Below are 21,985 nucleotides of genomic sequence, written 5' to 3' on the forward strand. Positions count from 1 at the left end.
GAATGGCCTAAGCAGCAGGTCACCTCTCTGAGTCTGGTCTGCTTGAGGTTTCTTCCTCAATATCACCAGAGGGAGTTTTGCCTTAGCACTGTCGCCTGTGTGCTTGCTCTAGGGGGTTGATAAGGTTAGACCTTACTTGTGTGAAGTCCCTTCAGGCAGCTTTGTTGTGATTTGACACTATATAAATTAAATAAATTGAATTAAATTGAAACAATACCTTCATGGGTTTGGAACAGGAAAGTCCTTAAGTCTGTTTTAAATGTACATTTTTACTCCCGCACTGCTGGACGTCTGTTTTGCTTGTGGCTGATGTGCTACTTTCTCATCTTCTGCTGCACAAGCATAACAAAATAAAGAAGAAAACTGAGTTCAAGCATCAAAAAATGCACACAAATTTCAACACATGGAAATTTATGCAACAGACTAAAAACAATTGGTTTCTTCTTCTGTGCTGCATCTTCTGCTACTGTATGTGGTGCTGCCCCCAGTGGCGAACAAAAGGTGAGCAGAGGCATCACCAGTGTGCTGCAGCATGTACAAATCTGAAAAAGTCCCCGGCCTTTTATGAAAAGATGTTTTTGAATGGAAGCAATGACGCTTTTGGCTTGTTCTAATTCATTATGAAAAATAAATGTCTACATTAACAGAGAATTGTTTTGCATTGCATTGTTGTCCAGATATGTATCAATTGTTTGATAAGGGAGAGATTAACACACATACTCTGCAACAGTTCAAACCCAAAACAAACTAATGCCCTCGCAGTGTAAATCCTAACTCCACAGGTTGTAGATGAAACAGGATGCTAAAATACAGAGGAGTTCTTATGGCAATTTATTTATTTTTTTAATCCAATGTTTCGGGATTGGGAACAACAAATTAGATTTTGGGGATGAACCAGACACAAACACTGGAATTATTAATATGGGACACTTCCATTAACATTTTCACCTCTAATTCTGATGACTGACAACTTAATCTTTTAGTGCACTGCACTCAGTGTGGCTACTTTATCCTCCAACATTAATCACATCTATAATCATTGTTGGGTAAACGTCAACATTGTAGCTCCTTTCTTGTCTGTCCCACTCCACCATGAACCTGTGATTGCTGGTGCAACCAACGAAAGTGGCACTATGCCTTGTTTCTTTCATCAAAGTTCCAGAAGCCTATAACATTTTCAGAGTTGTCATGGGCATCTTGGTGGCTTCCCTCACCTGTCTACTTGCACTGTTAATCAGTTTTTAAGAACTGCCTACTAAGGACAGTTACTACACAGTATCATACTTTAAGTATTTCTTTATGATTGCAGTAAAATGAATACTGTGTTCATGACATGTTGGCAAGTGGGAAATTAAGAGCTTCAGCTCATACAAAAATTTTGCTCAAACACCCACGGAGACATTCTGTGCTTCGACTTATTCCACTTGATGTCCTAATAACTACAATCATGATGTCCTCGGTGACTGTCAAGACAGTAATATTACAAATGCATTTTAATTACTTTTGACAAGTCATTTACTTGGGTGCGCCACATGTTTCCATTCTTTATGTATGAGCGAAATTACCAGTTTTTACAGTTTACAGTTTTTGGAAAGATGTCTGCAATAACTGACACTGTCACGAATCAGGACTACAAATAGAAATACAATCATTTGAGACATTTTCTGTCTTTCTTACCCACAGAAAGCAAAACACACACTTTTCTGAACTTGGAAGCTCCCAACGGGGGTTTTTCGAGTTTACAGTCATCTTGAACGCAAATATCCATTTCCTGACTTGTCAAAAGAAAACAGGCTGTAAAAGTGTTCATTTCATGGAACTGCATCAAAGTGTGCCCATAACTGTGTAACACCTAGACGATATGTCTGTATGGAAGCATTTTTGTTATTCAGTAACATTGGAATTTTTATTAAATATTGTGTGAATACACAAAACAGGTACATTTTTATTTATTTCTGAACAAATTTTAAATTTTAAATGTCAGTGTCAAGGCTGACACAAATTCTGACCCGGAGCGCACGTCACATTTTTCAACAAACAATATTTTGGTTCATCTTACAAGAAAAACCAGGCAGCTTTGCAATTAAGAGGAAGAACTGAGCACAGCTTTCAAACAGTAAGTGAAAATGTTCATTTTAGACACATAGCCCCCCCCCCCCCAAAAAACAAAGCCAGCCACCAAGTTTAAGGTTACAACAGTTGCGCTTTGGTCTATTTCTGATGAGAGCAACTCTTACGGCCATAACAGAATTCACGAGGATATATCTGTCAAGCTCATATGTTCTTACTCTCGTGTTGTGTTAATGAACAGCCGAGGAACAGAAACAGGACAACAGTGAGAGTCACAGTGTTACGTTACGTATCCGGGCCCAAACTCGTTCACCCGCTTCAGTAAGGCCGCTTTTACTGCGCTGATCTTCTCATCGAGCTCCATCAGGCTGCACGCCTGAAGGAAACAGTAAGACCACACAAATAATTCATATAAAATATATTTATACTGCACTGACATGTAACAAAAGTGTTGGGGGGGGACTAACCTGACCAGAGGACGTCTTTGTCCGTTTGTGCAGGTGACGCTACACACACACACACACAAAGAAAAATGAGAGAACCTTTATAATTTGTATACTGACACAGATTTGTAAAGCAAATTAAGGTAAGTCCCTTCGGCTGCTCTCTTGTTTGCATTCGGGGTTGGCACAGCAAATCCAAGGTGGATCTGCATGTTGAATTGGCACAAGTTTTACGCCGGATGCCCTTCCTGACGCAACTCCACATTACATGGAGAAATGTGGCAGGGGTGGGATTTGAACCCGAAACCTTCTGCACTGAAACCAAGCGCATTAACCACTTGGCCACCACCCCTTGTAAAGCAAATTAAGGTACGAGTTGAAAAATGAGTCAAAACCAGGAAATGTTTCCTAGCATTTTGCCCAAACACTAAAGAAAGACAAATGTGCTAAGTTTAATCTGAACAGGGAAACTCACACTTAAATGGCATGTGCCTGATGTGAGAATTAACATTTCCTTCTTGATGGAAAACCCTTCATTCTTCCTCATGTGCTATTTGTTAAGAAACCTATTTTGTTGTTTGTTACCATTAAAATGTGTTTTTTTTTTTTTTTTGCCCCTTGAGATCGGGGGCAACTGTATACAGCACTTCAGCAGTGCAACAGTGTGTTGCAGTATTTTTAGAAATTGCCACAAAAATAGTGGTACTCCGAACATAAAAGACCCCATCAGTTTATTCAAAGACACTCGACATCTCTTGCTCTGCTCACTCAAACATGTCGTGAGTCAAAAGCAGATGAGAGCAGCATACTCACAGACGCAGCATGCTGTGCTCAGAAATACCAGCCAGAGGAAACATGCAGCATCTCAAGCACACTTACTCGCATAACTGGACAGACTCTTTGTAGATGGTAAATCAGGGTCTGTGCGACTCTGCTGAAGGCTTCTGGGTCAAAGCTGACGGCTGACACCATCATTTGAGTCAAGTTCAGTTTGGGTGAGTAGTTATGGGGCAAGTTAACTGTCTGCAGCAGAGCCGGAGGTGAACATTCGACCTGAAAGCTGAGGAATTTATGAGGTAGCAACATGCTACATTCAGGTCTTCAAAAGCACAACACAATGCAGGTGTGACACACAGAAGAAATCACCTGATGTTTAAAACACACACAAAGACATGATGAAACTCAAACAAAAATACTTGCAACAATTTTATACCGGATTTCTTGCATGTGAAGTCTATGTAAGTGGGCAGGCAAGATGTGTTTGTTGTGCAAACTTTCAGCTTTAATTCAAGGGGATTTAATAAAAATATTACATTATCTATTTAGGAATTATAGCCATTTTTAAACAGTTCCATTTTCAGAGGCCCTAAGTAACTGGACCAACTAAATATAAAAATTCTTAAAGTAAGTTTTCTTTAGCATTTTCAAGTCACTGAATAGTAATAGTAGACTGTTTATACAAATCATCATTTTTACACAATTGATGAAAAAGATAGATACATGAATATTTCCAAGCAGAATCTATAGCTCCTTCACAGCTGTCATGGTGTTTTGGTGGCTTCCCTCAAAATGCCTACTCGAGACAGATTTGCCATGGAGGAAGTTCATTTTTCCCCTTCAAAATTCTACTCACAACACCCTATAATGACAAAATGAAAAAAGTTTTTTTTTTTTGCTAATTTATTAAGATTACAAACTAAGAAATCACATGTACATAAGTATTCACAGCCTTTGCTCAATACTTTGTTGATGCACATTTGGCAGCCATTACAGCCTCAAGACTTCTTGAATATGACGTCACAAGCTTGGCGCACCTATCTTTGGGCAGTTTTGTCCAATCCTCTTTGCAGTACCACTCAAGCGCCATCAGGCTGGATGGGGAGTGTCGGTGCACAAGCATTTTCAGATTTCTCCAGAGATGCTCAAAAGGGTCTGGCTGGGCCACTCAAGGACATTCACAGAGTTGTCCTGAAGCCATTCCTTCGATATCTTGGCTGTGTGCTTAGGGAAATTATCCAGCTGAAAGATGAACCGTCGCCCCAGTCTGAGGTCAAGAGCACTCTGGAGTAGGTTTTCATCCTGGATGTCTCTGTACATTGCTGCATTCATCTTTCCCTCAATCCTGATTAGTCTCCCAGTTTCTGCCGCTGAAAAACATCCCCACAGCATGATGCTGCTACCACCATGCTTCACTGTAGGGATGGTCCCTGGTTTCCTCCAAACATAACATCTGGCATTCATGCCAAAGAGTTCAAGCTTTGTGTCATCAGACCAAAGTATTTTGTTTCTCATGGTCTGAGAGTACTTCAGGTGCCTTTTGGCAAACTCCAGGTGGGCTACCATGTGCCTTTTACTAAGGAGTGGCTTCCATCTAGCCACTCTACCATACAGGTCTGATTAATGAATTGCTGCAGAGATGGTTGTCCTTCTGGAAGGTTCTCCTCTCTCCACAGAGGAATGCTGGCGCTCTGACAAAGTGACCAATGGGTTCTTGGCCACCTCCCTGACTAAGTCCCTTCTACTCCAACTGCTCAATTTAGATGGGCAGCCAGCTCTAGGAAGAGTCCTGGTGGATCCAAACTACTTCCATGTATGGATGATGGAGGCCACTGTGCTCATTGGGACTTTCAAAACAGCAGAAATATTTCTGTACCTTTCTCCAGATTTGTGACTCCAGACAATCCTGTCTCTGAGATCTACAGACAATTCCTTTGACGTCATACTTGGTTTGTGCTCTGACATGCACTGTTAACTGTGGGACCTTATATGTAGACAGGTGTGTGCCTTTCCAAATCATGCCCAATCAAATAAATTTACCCCTGGTGGACTCCAGTTAAGCTGTTGAACCATCCCAAAGATAATCGGTGGAAACAGGATGCACCTGAGCTCAATTTTGAGCTTCATGGCAAAGGTTGTGAATACTTATGTACCTGTGATTTTTCTATTTTTTTTCTTTTTTTTTTTTTTTATAAAATTGGCAAAAATCTAAAAAAACAAAACAAAAAAAAAACCTTTTTCATATTGTCATTATGGTGTATTGTGGGTAGAATATTAAATTTGGAATAAGGCTGTAACATAACAAAATGTGTAAAGGTGAAGCACTGTGAATACTTTCCAGATGCACTGTAGAGTACAATTCTGTTTGTGTTTCTTGACAATTGATGAACGTGTTCATGAATCCATACTCTTGATTTGTGGCTTTAAAACTAATGTCTTGTAAATGGTAAATGGACTGCATTTTTTTTAAAAGCGTTTCCATCTGCATCAGAAGCTCAAAGCGCTTTACAATTATGCCTCGCATTCACATAAACACACTCACACACTGATGTCAGGGTGCTGCTATGCGAGGCCCTCACTGCACAACAGGAGCAACTAAGGGGTCAAGGACCTTGCCCAAGGGCCCTTAGTGATTTTCCAGTCTGGCTGGGTTTTGAACAGAGGACCCTTTGGTCTGAAGCCCAACGCTTAACCACTAGACCATCACCTTTCCACAATAACCCTTATATTTAGTTTGTTCAATTACTTATGGGCTCTGAAAATGGAGGTACTGTGTATAAAAATATACTCAACAAAAATATAAACGCAACACTTTTGGTTTTGCTCCCATTTTGTATGAGATGAACTCAAAGATCTAAAACTTTTTTCACATACACAATATCACCATTTCCCTCAAATATTGTTCACAAACCAGTCTAAATCTGTGATAGTGAGCACTTCTCCTTTGCTGAGATAATCCATCCCACCTCACAGGTGTGCCATATCAAGATGCTGATTAGACACCATGATTAGTGCACAGGTGTGCCTTAGACTGCCCACAATAAAAGGCCACTCTGAAAGGTGCAGTTTTGTTTTATTGGGGGGGGGGGATACCAGTCAGTATCTGGTGTGACCACCATTTGCCTTATGCAGTGCAACACATCTCCAGTCCAGTCCTCTTCAATGGCTGTGCGAAGTTGCTGGATATTGGCAGGAACTGGTACACGCTGTCATATATGCTGGTCCAGAGCATCCCAAACATGCTCAATGGGAGACATGTCCGGTGAGTATGCCGGCCATGCAAGAACTGGGACATTTTCAGCTTCCAAGAATTGTGTACAGATCCTTGCAACATGGGGCCGTGCATTATCCTGCTGCAACATGAGGTGATGTTCTTGGATGTATGGCACAACAATGGGCCTCAGGATCTCGTCACGGTATCTCTGTGCATTCAAAATGCCATCAATAAAATGCATCTGTGTTCTTCGTCCATAACAGACGCCTGCCCATACCATAACCCCACCGCCACCATGAGCCACTCGATCCACAACACTGACATCAGAAAACCGCTCACCCACACAACGCCACACATGCTGTCTGCCATCTGCCCTGAACAGTGTGAACCGGGATTCATCCGTGAAGAGAACACCTCTCCAATGTGCCAAACGCCAGCGAATGTGAGCATTTGCCCACTCAAGTCGGTTACGACGACGAACTGGAGTCAGGTCGAGACCCCGATGAGGACGACGAGCATGCAGATGAGCTTCCCTGAGACGGTTTCTGACAGTTTGTGCAGAAATTCTTTGGTTATGCAAACCGATTGTTTCAGCAGCTGTCTGAGTGGCTGGTCTCAGACGATCTTGGAGGTGAACATGCTGGATGTGGAGGTCCTGGGCTGGTGTGGTTACACGTGGTCTGTGGTTGTGAGGCTGGTTGGATGTACTGCCAAATTCTCTGAAACACCTTTGGAGACGGCTTATGGTAGAGAAATGAACATTCAATACACGAGCAACAGCTCTGGTTGACATTCCTGCTGTCAGCATGCCAACTGCACGCTCCCTCAAATCTTGCGACATCTGTGGCATTGTGCTGTGTGATAAAACTGCACCTTTCAGAGTGGCCTTTTATTGTGGGCAGTCTAAGGCACACCTGTGCACTAATCATGGTGTCTAATCAGCATCTTGGTATGGCACACCTGTGAGGTGGAATGGATTATCTCAGCAAAGGAGAAGTGCTCACTATCACAGATTTAGACTGGTTTGTGAGCAATATTTGAGGGAAATGGTGATATTGTGTATGTGGAAAAAGTTTTAGATCTTTGAGTTCATCTCATACAAAATGGGAGCAAAACCAAAAGTGTTGCGTTTATATTTTTGTTGATTATATGAAGATTCCTAAATGTTTAATGGGATATTTTTGTTTGCCCCCTTACATTAAAGTCAACAGTCTATACTAGAAGCACATCTTGATATTATTTTATTTTTACTTCTATCTTGTCATTTTATTTTTAAATGGACCACAATTTTCACTTTCTTGTATCATCCATGTATTTTCAACACATTTACAATTATATTATGTTCTTAGATTGAATTTACTAAATAAAACCACTCACCACACTCACGCTTAATATAATGAATTACTGCTGGAATTGCGTATGAGTCTATAATGTAGTTAGCAACACCCACTGATCAGTATTTTTAGCTAATATCTGTAGTATCTCCAAAAATATACATCCTATCAACGTTCCATTTTGGCAGCATTCATCCTTGACTGAAAATACATAAGCATACCAAACAGCATATGTCAACTCTCCAAAGTTTCTCTGTGATCGAAGTTACATACACACACGCACGCACAGCTGCTTTAAGCAGGTGCTTCTAATATGACAAAAAAAAAGACAAAAAAAAAAAAAAAGACAGTGGCTGAAGACATAAAAAACAGTACAATTTTCACTCATGGTACCAACATGAGACTTAACTCAGTCATGGTAAGAGCAACATAACACTTAACGAAACTGACTAAACCAATTGAACTACAAAAACACAAATCAATAACACTAACAACACTGTTAACCTAACATGAACAACAATAAGAACATTTAAAACCTCAAAACACCAAACTCCCATGGTGCGGTGCACTGCAGCACAATGTCCATTGTTTACTGGTTAGCTAAAATGGCTAATTCTCCAAAAACATTTGTCCTATCAAACTCCATTTTTGCAGCGTTTATCCTTGACCCAAAATATATAAGCATACCAAATGACAAATGTCAGCTCACCCCGGTTTTTGTGTGATTGAAGCCACACACACACACACACACACACACACACACACACACACACACACACACACACACACACACACACACACACACACACACACACACACACACACACACACACGCCACTTGGCTATTATAATACAGATTCCTGTAAAATGTTGGCCCTCATATACACAACATCTGACAGCAGAAATATTCTTTAAGTGAAATACATTTTTGCTAAAAAGCAGCACTTAGAGTTGGTAAATGGGGCCAAATATGACCAGAGACCAAAGACCACACTGGAGAATTGGCAACTCTTAGCAGGACAAGGAAATCATAAGTCACAGGCTAATCAAAAGTAACAGATGTAGGACGAGCAAAACACGTCGGAACACTGACTAAACAGGACCATTACTGCATTCAGTGCAAAGCCACAGGACTCACCGTGGACTCAAAATATTCAGGCGAGAGTCCCTCCAACTCCAGAATACGATCTTCCAGCCTTTTCAGCCTCTGGTAAACGCTCAGCGGTACAGGACCCACTAAGGAACAAAACACATGTTGAAGGTGGAAGAGTGCATAATCAATGAAGAAGCACAACTTAAAATAAAATATAAAATAACACCATCACAACAACATCTGCAGATTGTCACAGTTGCCCACAATGCCTCATTTTTTTTTTTTAAATTTGACATAAAAGTGAACTAAAAAAAGATTAACAGGTAGACAAATTTACAAATATGTAATACTGCTTTCAATTTTAGCATTAAATTTGTTTAGCAATTAAGCAGATCTTTCAAATAGCACCTGTAATCGTACGTTCTTTCCCAACAAAATGGACTTTTCATTACAAAGAGAAATTTCTGTTTTCGACCATCTATAACCTGTTGGCAGCTTTAGGTGAGTCTCAATATTCTGCAGTCGTTCTTCGATGGCTGAATTTCCACAGTCTCTGGGCATTGTTCCTCTGTGCTGCTCTCCATTGTCACCGTGGCCTCCCCCACCATGAGTCTGTGGCCCGTAAGTATTTACCACTCGTGTGACTTAACAAAAAAACACAACAACAAAAATGCATAAGCAGTAACCATGAAATCAACTAATTATTTAAACCAAAATATTAAAATCAACTCAACAATTTCCAGTAAAAAGACATTAACTGAACAAGTATTTATTTCAAAAACACATGGCTAAAATTCTAAAAACAAAGCGGAAAAGAAATGCCAGATATCACTGACAGAAAAATTGTAATTTCTTACCTTTCACATGGCTTTTAAAACCTGGGTACGGTGTGAACACTGCATCTGTTCGGGCACAGCTGTTCTCTATAAAAAACAAAACTCTGTCCAATTAAAAATGCCTGAGATAAACACTGTGTATATGCAACACATATTCAGTATGGATTGATGTTCATGTTATGTTCTGTAGACTATTTTTTTTTTGTGGACTAAGCCGGGTTGTTGTTAGAGGCCGAATGTGTTAGCTCCTTCAGCCCCACTCTCGGAGCAGTTCAGTCTGACCTCTCGCCTGTGGAAATCAGCTCTCTCCCAAACATTGGCAATCTGTGTGCAGGCACCCTCGCCACCCTGCCCCCTCATCTCTCCCATTCTCACCCTGATTGCAGTCGATCACGTTGCAAAACTCGCGTACATTGTTTTCATTGATCTCCATCTGCTTGCGCTCCATAAATGCAGATATTCTTCTCTCAATCTAGGTACACAAAGGAAAAATGGCACAGATAATAAGATACGGAGGGTTGATGAGCTATTGATCAATATTAAGAATATTGCACATGAGATTTTTGCCTATTTAATACTAATAATATGGTATAAAAAGATGCAGTAATTTACATGATACAAAATAAGAAATACAGCTGGAAATTATGCTTTATGGTTTGTAAAGACAACCCATCAACAACCTTAAAAATAAAGTTGAATTGTTTGTCATCATCACAGGATAAAATGTGAATATTGTTTGCTTGGCTACCAAAACAAATCCAAAACAAAATGGGCCTCCTGTCCTTCATCCACATGCAATCTCAGAGTAATGAGCAACCACTTCATAATCCATCAAGGACCTGGACCTCTCTCAATGCCCACCAGCAAAGTGGTCGGCTCAACCCAAACCACGGCACTAAACAAGCCCTATTCACTGCTGCGTTTGGCTTATCAGGTCTCCATCAAACATTCGCTTCTTGTCATGTGCACATCTTGGGTGCAGTTACTTATGATTATTCATTTGCTTGACACAGTCAAAAAGGGCTTTAAAATGTTCTAAGAGCTGACAGAGACCAACCTCTGACCGCCCAGCTCTGATCTGCACCATGTCATCAGCCTTCTTATGTTCTTCAGGTCCTGAGGCTGGAGGACAGTTGTCAGACGGAGCAGCCGCCTGCTCTGTGAGTGGCGATGAAGCAGCAGTATCACCAGGCATATTCGCCTCTGCAGATGATAACTCACCGTCACCGTCTAGCAGAGTCTTCAGGTTGTGTGAAACAGCCTAAAGAAAAAGAAAAATTCACAGTGACAGGGCAATTGTACAGAAACAACTAAGCATTTGTTAAATGAGATGGGAGTTGGGGGTGGGTGAGTGTCAGACAGCAGAACCAAAAAAAAACAAAAAAACAAACAAAAAAACCCCTATTTAATATGTTGATAAAGCTTATGAATGTCTTGATCATTAGCACTAAATGTACAGTGGCAGGAAAGACATTTCAATTTTTATAACACCATTTTTTAAAGGAGAATTTAGACTTCTCTATATTAAAATAAAAAACTCATGCTCATTAAACTCACAGTGAAAACAAAATTTGCTCAACATGATACAAATTAAATAAAATATCAAAGACAAAATGGTGGAATGTGTAAGCATGGAAATCCTTTATTACATCATAACTGAATAATCACTTTTACAACCAATCAGGGTATGCATGCATGAACATTTCCAAGTCCCTGAATATGTCTTGGGCTTCATTTACATTTTGACCAGTGAAGGAAGCCACCAAAACACCCATGGAAACTGTGGAGGCGTTACAGGCATCTACGGCTGTGATTGGACAGATTGTAGATAGTAATATCCCGGTTAGAACATTTTATTGGCATTAATGGTACTGCACTTAAGTGGTTTAGATCATATTTGGCTGAAAGGAGCTTTTCTGTCATGATTGGGGACCTCTCCTCATCAACTGTTCATCTGTCTTGTGGAGTGCCGCAGGGTTCTGTCCTTGGGCCGATTCTATTTTCTTTGTACATTCTGCCATTGGGGTCAATTATAACCCAGCACAACCTGTCCTTTCATTGTTATGCAGATGATCTGCAAATCTATCTGCCTGTGAGGACTAATGGGAGTGATGCTTTGTCATCATTATTTAATTGTATTCGTGATGTAAAGCAGTGGCTGTCCCAAAATTTCCTTTACCTAAATGATGGTAAAACTGAGATCATGGTGTTTGAGTGCTCTGGCATACCAAATGTGGTAACACCAAATTTTGGTGCTTTGGCTAACTATGTAAAACCAGCTGTCAAGAATTTGGGAGTGATATTTGACAGCTGTTTGAGGTTCGATCAACAGATAAATTCTGTTGTCAAAGCTAGTTTTTTCCAACTTCGCCTTTTGGCTAACATAAAGCACTTTCTCAGTAGACGTGATCTTGAGACGGCCATTCATGCTTTCATCAGCTCCAGACTTGATTATTGTAATGCACTTTATTCAGGCATTAATCAGTCGTCTCTTGCACGTCTCCAATTGGTGCAGAATGCTGCTGCTCGTCTTTTAACAAACACTTTTAGACGTGAGCATATTACACCCGTCCTGTACTCACTCCACTGGCTTCCAGTTCGTTTTAGAACTGATTTTAAAATTTGAATGTTTGTTTTTAAAGCTATTTATGGCCTTGCACCTCCCTACTTGTCTGAAATTTTAACTTTGCGCACCTACAGTAGGACATTAAGGGCGTCTGGCCAGCTTTACTTAGATGTTCCAAGGTCAAGATATAAATGCTGGGGTGATCATGCTTTCGCGGTAGCTGGCCCCAGACTGTAGAATGAGCTACCTCTTGAGTTATGTACTATTCCTGACCCAGCACTTTTTAAATCTAAGTTAAAGACTTATTTATTTAAACTGGGTTTTAACACTTAGTGGGGAGGTGAAATGTTCTGTTATTTTTATGTTCTTTTTTATGTGTTGTTTTAAAATTTTATTTTATATGTGTTTTATTTTTGTAAATTTGTGTTTTTAATGTTAAGCACTTTGGACACCAGTCGGTACTGTAAAGTGCTTTATAAATAAATGTTGATTGACTGATTGATAACTTTTGTCTACTCTGCTGCATTACCGGTTATACAGCTTCATGGTGGAGTGGAGCAGAGAAGGACTTTAACACAAGAAACCACATAAAATCAGGCCTTTCAGAAAACTGTATCTGAAATTTCACAACATTCTTCAGCTTTCCACTCCACTCTGAAGCTGTATAACTGGTGATGCAACTCCTTCAAAGTTGTCATGGCATCTTGATGGCTTCCCTCACTCTTCTCCTTCTTGCACAGTCATTTTGTGAACTGTCTGCTTCAGACAGATTTATCATACAGTAAAGTGCCTTTAGTATTTCTTAATGATTCATGTAAATGAAATCCAAGCCATATTCAATGACTTGGAAAATGTTCAAGTATTCATCTCACTTGTCTTAAGAAAACTGGCTGTAAAACTGATGATATGTTATCATAAAAGATGCACATACTTGTGCATTCCATTATTCTGGCTTTGATATTTTTATTTACTTCATAACATAGAGATTTGTTTTCACTGTGAGTTTAAAGGGCAAATTGTGAAAAAGCTCAAATGCTACTGTACCATGTCAGGATGTATAAACAGGCAAAAATGTGAAGCCACTGTACCTGTAATTTACAGATGTGCTGTTGTAAACAGCTGTAAACATGAGAAGCTGGAGATGATGACAGATCCACAGCATCGATGTTGACTTCTATTTTCAATGTGGCATCACCAAATTTGAGCTTTGAATAAAAATCAAATTGATAGAATGAACATTAGACCCAAAACACACATTTGATTAAACAATAAACAAAAACTTGACTCTCACCTATAATGAGAACTGAGAAAGTGTTTAAACCCTCTTAAGTGTTAAAATAAATAAATAATCTGAATTTTGTTTGTTTAGCAACTGGTCATCACAATAAATATAGACATTTTATGGGTTTGTTTACCAACACTGCTGATGGAAACACACATTCAATGCAGAACATAAATAGTATTAACTTAATTTTAACTATCTAAAAGGTTTGGGCTTTGGATTGTACACCAGACATAATAAGAAATCTGAAGATACTATCAGACTGATCTCTGATACACTGATAAACATTTTGTATCATACATTGAACAGCACAGATAAAGGTAAATGATTAGTCGTAAATAAATCAACAGGTTTATCAAACAAATATAATTTGTTTCTGTTCAAATGGGTATTAATTGGTACGTTGACTGAGAAGAATCAGAAAACAATTTAGCAACTGATCAATTACAACAAAAACTACCACGATGTTCCAGCTTTTCAAATCATTTATGGCTTTTCTGTTTTAAGATGGTTCTAAAAAAGTGTTTCACACTTACAGTGCTTTGCTAAAGTATTCACTCCCTTTGGGCTTTTACACATTTTTATTTGTTTATGGCATTTTGAAGAAAAAAAAAAAAACAGTACTTCAGGCTTCTCTATCTTAAAATTTCTAAAATTAAACTCAAACTAAAAGCAAATCTGTACAGTTTGACATAAATTAAATAAAAATATCAAAGTCAAGATGATGTGTTGCATAGGTAATGGAATGCTTTGGTATAATACCTGTAAATAATTGGTTTTATTGCCAGTTTTCTTCAGACAAGTCAGGGGATGGATACATGAACATTTCCAAGTCAATGAATATGTCTTGGGCTTTATTTACATCAGTCTTTAAGAAATACAAACAGTATGGTACTGCAGTAAATCTGTCTGGAGGAGGCAGTTCATAAAAACTGAAGTGACTGTGCAAGAAGGAGACAAGTGAGGAAAGCCACCAAGAGAGCCCTAATCTTGGAGAGATTGTGGATAGTACAAGTTTTGCATCACCAGTTATCCAGTTTCTTGACAACGTGGCATAGACGAGGATTTAGAAATAAGACTTGAAAATTCAGCTACAATTTGCCAGAATGCACACTGGAGATCCAAGCCAAGATTTGATCTATTTAGTTAGAATAAAGTTTATTGTCTGTCCAACAAGGGTCACAGAAATTCTTCTTCAACAACTGGCTCATAAAACACATAAAATACTCACACAAAACTTGACTGAAGAAAAAAGTGATTGACAACACAACTGGCAGCACAAGCATCTATCTGGTCTTATTAAGGGCTACTACAATGGAGGGGATGAAAGATTTCTTATAAATATTTTTGTGGACCAGAGTTGAAAGAAAACTGTTCTCTGCTCCACTCCACTATGACATTGTGAATGGTTCAATCACAGCCACAGAAGCTGATAACTCCTACAGAGTTGTCACAGGTGTCTTGGTGGCTTTCCTCACTTGTCTCCTTTCTGAAGCTACGAGTGGTGATGTAAAATGCAAAACTTGCACTATGCACAATTTCTCCAATCACAGATGCAGAAATCAATAACTTCTTCAGTGTTGTCATGAGTGTCTTGGTGGATTTCCTCACTCAGTTCCTTCTTGCGCAGTCACTCAGCTTTTGAGAACTATCTGCTCTACAAAGATTTACCATACAATACCATACTATTTGTGTTTCTTCATAATTAATGTAAATTAAGTGCAAGACATATTCAGTGACTTGAAAATGTTCACGTATTCTTCACTTGACTTGTCTAAAGAAAACTGGCAATAAAACTGATGATTTATGTGTGTTATACCAAAGGATGCCATTACCTGTGCAATCCATCATTTTGTCTTTGATATTTTTATTTAATTTATATCACATTGTAGAGATTTGCTTTCAGTTTGAATTTAAGGAGGATAATTTTAGAAATTTTAACGAAGCCTGAATCACGTTTTGTGGTCAAAATGGCACAAATTAAAATATGTAAAAGCACAAGGAGTGAGATGGACTCAATGTCATATAGGTTTTAAAGTGGTTCACTTAGATGTCACAACAAAGTACGTAAGTATGTTTACAGACAGTGACACAGTTGTTGTAATTTTCCCTCTTTGCACCAAAACAGAATTGAAATGATACAGTCAATATGTTCTTGCTATGTACTTTCACCTTTAGTTCAAAGAGTTCAACAAAAATATTGTAATAAACATCTAACAACTGCAGCCATTTACAACCCCTGGCAAAAAATTATGGAATCATCGGCCTCGGAGGATGTTCATTCTGTTATTTAATTTTGTAGAAAAAAAGCAGATCACAGACATGACACAAAACTGAAGTCATTTCAAATGGCAACTTTCTGGCTTTAAGAAACACTATAAGAAATCAAGAAAAAAAGATTGTGGCAGTCAGTAACGGTTACTTTTTTAGACCAAGCAGAGGAAAAAAATATGGAATCACTCAATTCTGAGGAATAAATTATGGAATCACCCTGTAAATTTCCATCCCCAAAACTAACACCTGCATCAAATCACATCTGCTCGTTGACATTAACCCTATGTCATGAAATTGACCCTATGTGTCTTTTTGCAAGGAATGTTTTCACAGTTTTTGCTCTATGGCAAGATGCATTATCTTCTTGAAAAATGATTTCATCATCCTTAAACATCATAAAGTGTCCAAAATATCAACGTAAACTTGTGCATTTATTGATGATGTAATGACAGCCATCTCCCCAGTGCCTTTACCTGACATGCAGCCCCATATCATCAATGACTGTGGAAATTTACATGTTGTCTTCAGGCAGTCATCTTTATAAATCTCATTGGAACGGCACCAAACAAAAGTTCCAGCATCATCACCTTGCCCAATGCAGATTCGAGATTCATCACTGAATATGACTTTCATCCAGTCATCCACAGTCCACAATTGCTTTTCCTTAGCCCATTGTAACCTTGTTTTTTTCTGTTTAGGTGTTAATGATGGCTTTCGTTTAGCTTTTCTGTATGTAAATCCCATTTCCTTTAGGCGGTTTCTTACAGTTCGGTCACAGACGTTGACTCCAGTTTCCTCCCATTCGTTCCTCATTTGTTTTGTTGTGCATTTTCGATTTTTGAGACATATTGCTTTAAGTTTTCTGTCTTGACGCTTTGATGTCTTCCTTGGTCTACCAGTATGTTTGCCTTTAACAACCTTCCCATGTTGTTTGTATTTGGTCCAGAGTTTAGACACAGCTGACTGTGAACAACCAACATCTTTTGCAACATTGCGTGATGATTTACCCTCTTTTAAGAGTTTGATAATCCTCTCCTTTGTTTCAACTGACATCTCTCGTGTTGGAGCCATGATTCATGTCAGTCCACTTGGTGCAACAGCTCTCCAAGGTGTGATCACTCCTTTTTAGATGCAGACTAACAAGCAGATGTGATTTGATGCAGGTGTTAGTTTTGGGGATGAAAATTTACAGGGTGATTCCATAATTTATTCCTCAGAATTGAGTGAGTCCATATTTTTTTCCTCTGCTTGGTCTAAAAAAGTAACCGTAACTGACTGCCACAATCTTTTTTCTTGATTTCTTATAGTGTTTCTTAAAGCTAGAAAGTTGCCATTTGAAATGACTTTAGTTTTGTGTCATGTCTGTGATCTGCTTTTTTTCTGCAAAATTAAACAACTGAATCAACATCCTCCGAGGCTGGTGATTCCATAATTTTTGCCAGGGGTTGTATACAGCTCCACAGTGGAGTGGAACTGAGGATATTCTCAAAAAGATGATGTAAAATTTCAGCTAGTTTGTCAGAAGGCACATGAGAGACTCCAGCCTAGATTTGATCGATTTGATCCATTTTCTTGTATGAAAATCCTTCTCTATTGCACTCCACCAACGGTAGCTTGTGATGCAATAGCCAATAGTTGCACAATGCACAGTTTCTCCAATCACAGCCACAAAAGCCCATAAGTGCTTCAGATGTTCACAGGTCTCTTGCACACTCACTTGATGCATTGTTATTACTGATACGGTACTGTACGCAATCCGTAAATTTCTATTAGTATGACAGTATTAGTACAAATTTCTACTAGTATGACTAATAGAAATTTGACTAATGATAAAAATGACTAATAACTACCCAACATCACAGTTCATGCACAACCGGAACCTTAACCCAAGCCACAAGTTCTGAACTTGAAATTCGTCACTTGCCTTGATGCCATGATGTCACTATTTAACTTGCAATAATCACAGCGGTTTGTTATTGGGTGCCGTATGTAGTGTCAGAATACAATCCCGTATCAACTGCCACTTTGCCAATGTACATGAAGTCCAAGACGTATTCAGTGACTTGGAAATGTTCATGTATGTATCTCTTGATCATTTTTATGAACAATCATCCTCACATTTATTTTATTCATTCATTTTATTCATTTACTTATGGGCTGGGAAAATGGAGGGGCCATGTATAAAAATAGCTGTAATTCAACTTAGAATCCAAATCACAAGCACATCTTGAATGTTTCATTTCAAATCCACTGTGTTGGTGTACTGAGGCAAAACAGCACAAATGTTGTCAATGCCCCAAAAAAAGCATGAATTAAAAGTGGTTAATGCGCTTGGTTTCAGTTCAGAAGGTTCCGGGTTCAAATCCCACCCCTGCCACATTTCTCCATGTAATGTGGAGTTGCGTCAGGAAGGGCATCCGGCGTAAAACTTGTGCCAATTCAACATGCAGATCCACCTTGGATTTGCCGTGGCGACCCCAAGTGCAAACAAGGGAGCAGCCGAAGGGACTTACAAAAGAGATTTATGCATTTCAATAGTGTGAAACGCGGAGATCAAACAAGATCAGCCTGAAAACAGCCTGTACATGAAGAAATTATCTCAGAACAAAACCTGTCACATATACTGCAGGATGCATAGAAGAGCATGAAATGTGTGCCTGCAAAGCATTTCGTGCATTTCATATAAATGTCGCTGGCGGTCGAGACGTAAAACCTTACACTTGATTTACGACAAAGTAAACAGGTTACGGAAAAAAAACCCCAAATAGAAACAACCCTGCTTAAAAACATTAGCGTATAGCTAAATACCGTGCGACATATGCTCAGAAATACGCCGTACAAAAACGCGAACCAACCGTTTTTCCACAATCCGCTAAAAGCTCCAGAACAGCACAGACACAGTCTTTGTAGCTGGACATTTTACAGGATTCATAAGTGGTATTAGCATTAGCAGCAGCTGCAACACTCGGCTTCTTTGTATCCGCCATTACAGTTCCGGGCTTACAGAATCCTACTTGTTGATTGGCTTAAATATGTCATGTGGGAAGAGCCCATAGAGTTAAGACGCACAGTGGAACGCAATAGAACAACAAAAAAAGATTAACTTTTATATGAGTTATATATGCATGTATTTATAAGTTTACTACCAGAAATACTTGCATAGTTACCCCAAAGGGCCATTTGAACTGATTTTCTTTATGCGAACAATGCACAAGATAGTGCACTTACAGGCTTTGTTTGTTCTTTTTTCCTTTGAGGGGCAAAGACGTTGCCTTTAATGAAATTCATAATTTGATAGGGATGCACATTCCCGAAGAATCCAGCAGGTGGCAGCATTCAGCAGGTGGCAGCACAACATATGACGCCTTCCTTGTCATGCAGATTCTGGAGCAATTTTCAAAACACAGCACTTTCAAAGCATTGAAAATGTTTCAAGCTTGTTATGAGTAATTTGCAGTACCAACCAAAAGTTTTGGTATTATCACCATTCACCGTTCACTTCATCTGATGTTTATTCCCAGAGTTGCTGGCTTAATTTTTTACCTGACGCTGAGATGGGCCCTACATCCAGCAAGTTATGAGATATTACATAGGCTAAACAAAGTTGCTTTTTCATTTGATGAGGGACCTCATAGCCCACCATTTTTTAAACACTTTGTCCAGGGTACATGCCTTTTTAATCTGGAGTCAGATGAGATGATAGCATTTACTGTTTATGAGGAATTGCTTAGACACTCTGTCTGTGATGGATTTGCTCACTTGCTAACATAGTCATTCACCGATCGAGCTACATTTTTTTTCTGTACAAGCCTGTGGGGTTATCAATTCAGATTTCAGCGTTAATGGAATGGATTAAACTGTCTGTGAGATCATTTCATGAGAGAAATTATTTGAATGTATTGAAATTATTTGTTGAGTAAATTAACACTTGAATAGAAAAACTTAATACCATTGTATACTATATATAAAATATACACACAACTGGATTGATTTATGGCTGCATTTAAGTGTATACTCAAACATTTATTTTTCTGCATGGAGGGAGAATAGTCTCTCAATTCTACGGTGCATCCAAAAAGTATTCACAACGCTGCGCTTTGTCCACATTTTTTAATGTTACAGCCTTATTCCATAATTGATGAAATACAATAATTTTCCCTCAAAATTCTACACACAATACCCCATAATGACAAAGCGAAAAAGTTTATTTATTTATTTAGATTTTTGCAAAGAAGTCACACGTACATAAGAATTCACAGCCTTTGCCATGAAGATCAAAATTGAGCTCAGGTGCATCATGTTTCCACTGATCATCCTTGAGATGTTTCTACAGCTTAATTGGAGTCCACCTGGGGTAAATTTAGTTGATTGGACATGATTTGGAAAGACATACACCTGTCTACATACAAGGTCCCACAGTTGACAGTGCATGTCAGAGCAAAAACCAAGCATGAAATCAAAGGAATTGTCTGTAGACCTCTGAGACAGGATTGTCTGGAGTCACACATCTGGAGAAAGGTACAGAAATATTGCTGTTGCTTTGAAGGTCCCAATGAGCAAAGTGGTCGATTGAACATCTCTGGAGAGATCTGAAAATGACTGTGCACCGACCCTCCCCACCCAGCCTGACTGCCCAAAGATAGGTGCGCCAAGCCTGTGGCATCATATTCAAGAAGACTTGAGGCTGTAATTGCAAATTGCAAAGGTACATCAAGAAAGCAGTGAGCAAAGAGGGAGAATACTTATGTACATGTGATTTCTTAGTTTTTTGTTTTGTTTTGTTTGTTTATTTTTATAAATTTGCAAAAATTTCAAACAATTTTTTCATGTTGTCATTATAGGGTGTTGTGAGTAGACTTTTGAGAGAAAAAAGTCAATTTACTCCATTTTGGAATAAAACTGTAACATAGGAGAAGGTGGAAAAAGTGAAGCGCTGTGAATACTTTCTGGATGCACTGTAAGAGCATTGTTCCCCAAACTGGGTAGACTGTGCAGCACAGCATTAGGATGGGAACCTGGCCACAATAGCGTATTTTTCTGTGTTGAGTGACTGTGGGAAAATGGACCTTCTCTATTCAGACATTTCTCCATTCTTTTCATACGAAGAGCAGAGACTGATGAGAGCAACAATAGAAAAAGAACGATTAGGCAAAGAGAAAGTGCTACCACTCACAACTCAATAATGCTCTCCAGACGGGTTAATCATTTTAGGAAGGAGTGTGAAGACAAGAATTTGAGTTGAATTCACCTCTGGGGTTATATTTTCCCCCGAAACAGGAAGGGAACTGTAACACTTGACATGGGTTGACATGTTGAGCTGTTGGTGAAGGTTCCCACACAGCAAGGAGCTCAAAAAATACATTTTAATTAGCGTTTAATTTGCTATTTTGGAATATGATTACAGGTGATCCAACATGAATGATTGCTGGTAGATGCATTTTTTTTTTTTTAAATAATCGCAATTCTGAACACATTGCATTTGAAAGTTTAAAAGACTGAGTGTGCATGATATATATATTTTTGTAAACTCTACTCAGTCATTTGCTTCCATAAACACACCTTTTTTTTTTTAGCTTTTGCCATGTCTTGGCACTATACAGCGCATCCAGAAAATATTCACAGCGCTTCACTTTTTCCACCTTCTGTCATTTTACAGCCTATTCCAGAATGGAGTAAATTCATTTTTTCTTTCAAAATTCTACTCACAACAACCCATAATGACAACATGAAAAAGTTTTTTTTTTTTCCTCAAATTTATTAAAGAAATAAGAACTTTTCACATTGTTATTATTGGGCATTGCATATAGAATTTTGAGGGAAAAAATGAATTTCACCCATTTTGGAATAAGGCTGTAAAATTTTTAAAAATGTGGAAAAAGTGCAGTGTTGTGAATACTTCTGGATGCACTGTATGCTATTCAGATCTGTGGAGCAAGTCTTTGCACCCTATGTTTACATATAAATTGTGTGTGTGTGTGTGTGTGTGTGTGTGTGTGTGTGTGTGTGTGTGTGTGTGTGTGTGTGTGTGTGTGTGTGTGTGTCCTCCCCATTACAGTCAGGACTATAAATATTTGGACAATGGCACAATTTTTATAA

The 21,985-nt window shown here is 38.8% G+C and overlaps 1 protein-coding gene across 1 annotated transcript; it reads right to left on the bottom strand.

The window, feature by feature from the left end:
• Positions 1 to 1,902: 1,902 nt before the first annotated feature.
• mbip (MAP3K12 binding inhibitory protein 1) lies at positions 1,903 to 18,902 on the bottom strand. Its single transcript, XM_034159728.1, has 10 exons — positions 18,745 to 18,902; positions 13,422 to 13,538; positions 10,825 to 11,028; positions 10,143 to 10,239; positions 9,789 to 9,854; positions 9,417 to 9,575; positions 8,977 to 9,074; positions 2,538 to 2,576; positions 2,275 to 2,446; positions 1,903 to 2,031 (listed from the first exon to the last, which is right to left on the bottom strand). The coding sequence occupies exons 1-9, from the start codon at positions 18,874 to 18,876 to the stop codon at positions 2,351 to 2,353; spliced, it is 1,008 nt and encodes a 335-aa protein (XP_034015619.1). The 5' UTR covers positions 18,877 to 18,902; the 3' UTR covers positions 1,903 to 2,031; positions 2,275 to 2,350.
• Between the last annotated feature and the right edge of the window lie 3,083 nt (positions 18,903 to 21,985).

The sequence above is a fragment of the Thalassophryne amazonica genome, chromosome 19 (assembly GCF_902500255.1).
Source record: "Thalassophryne amazonica chromosome 19, fThaAma1.1, whole genome shotgun sequence".
NCBI classification, from domain to species: Eukaryota; Metazoa; Chordata; class Actinopteri; order Batrachoidiformes; family Batrachoididae; genus Thalassophryne; species Thalassophryne amazonica.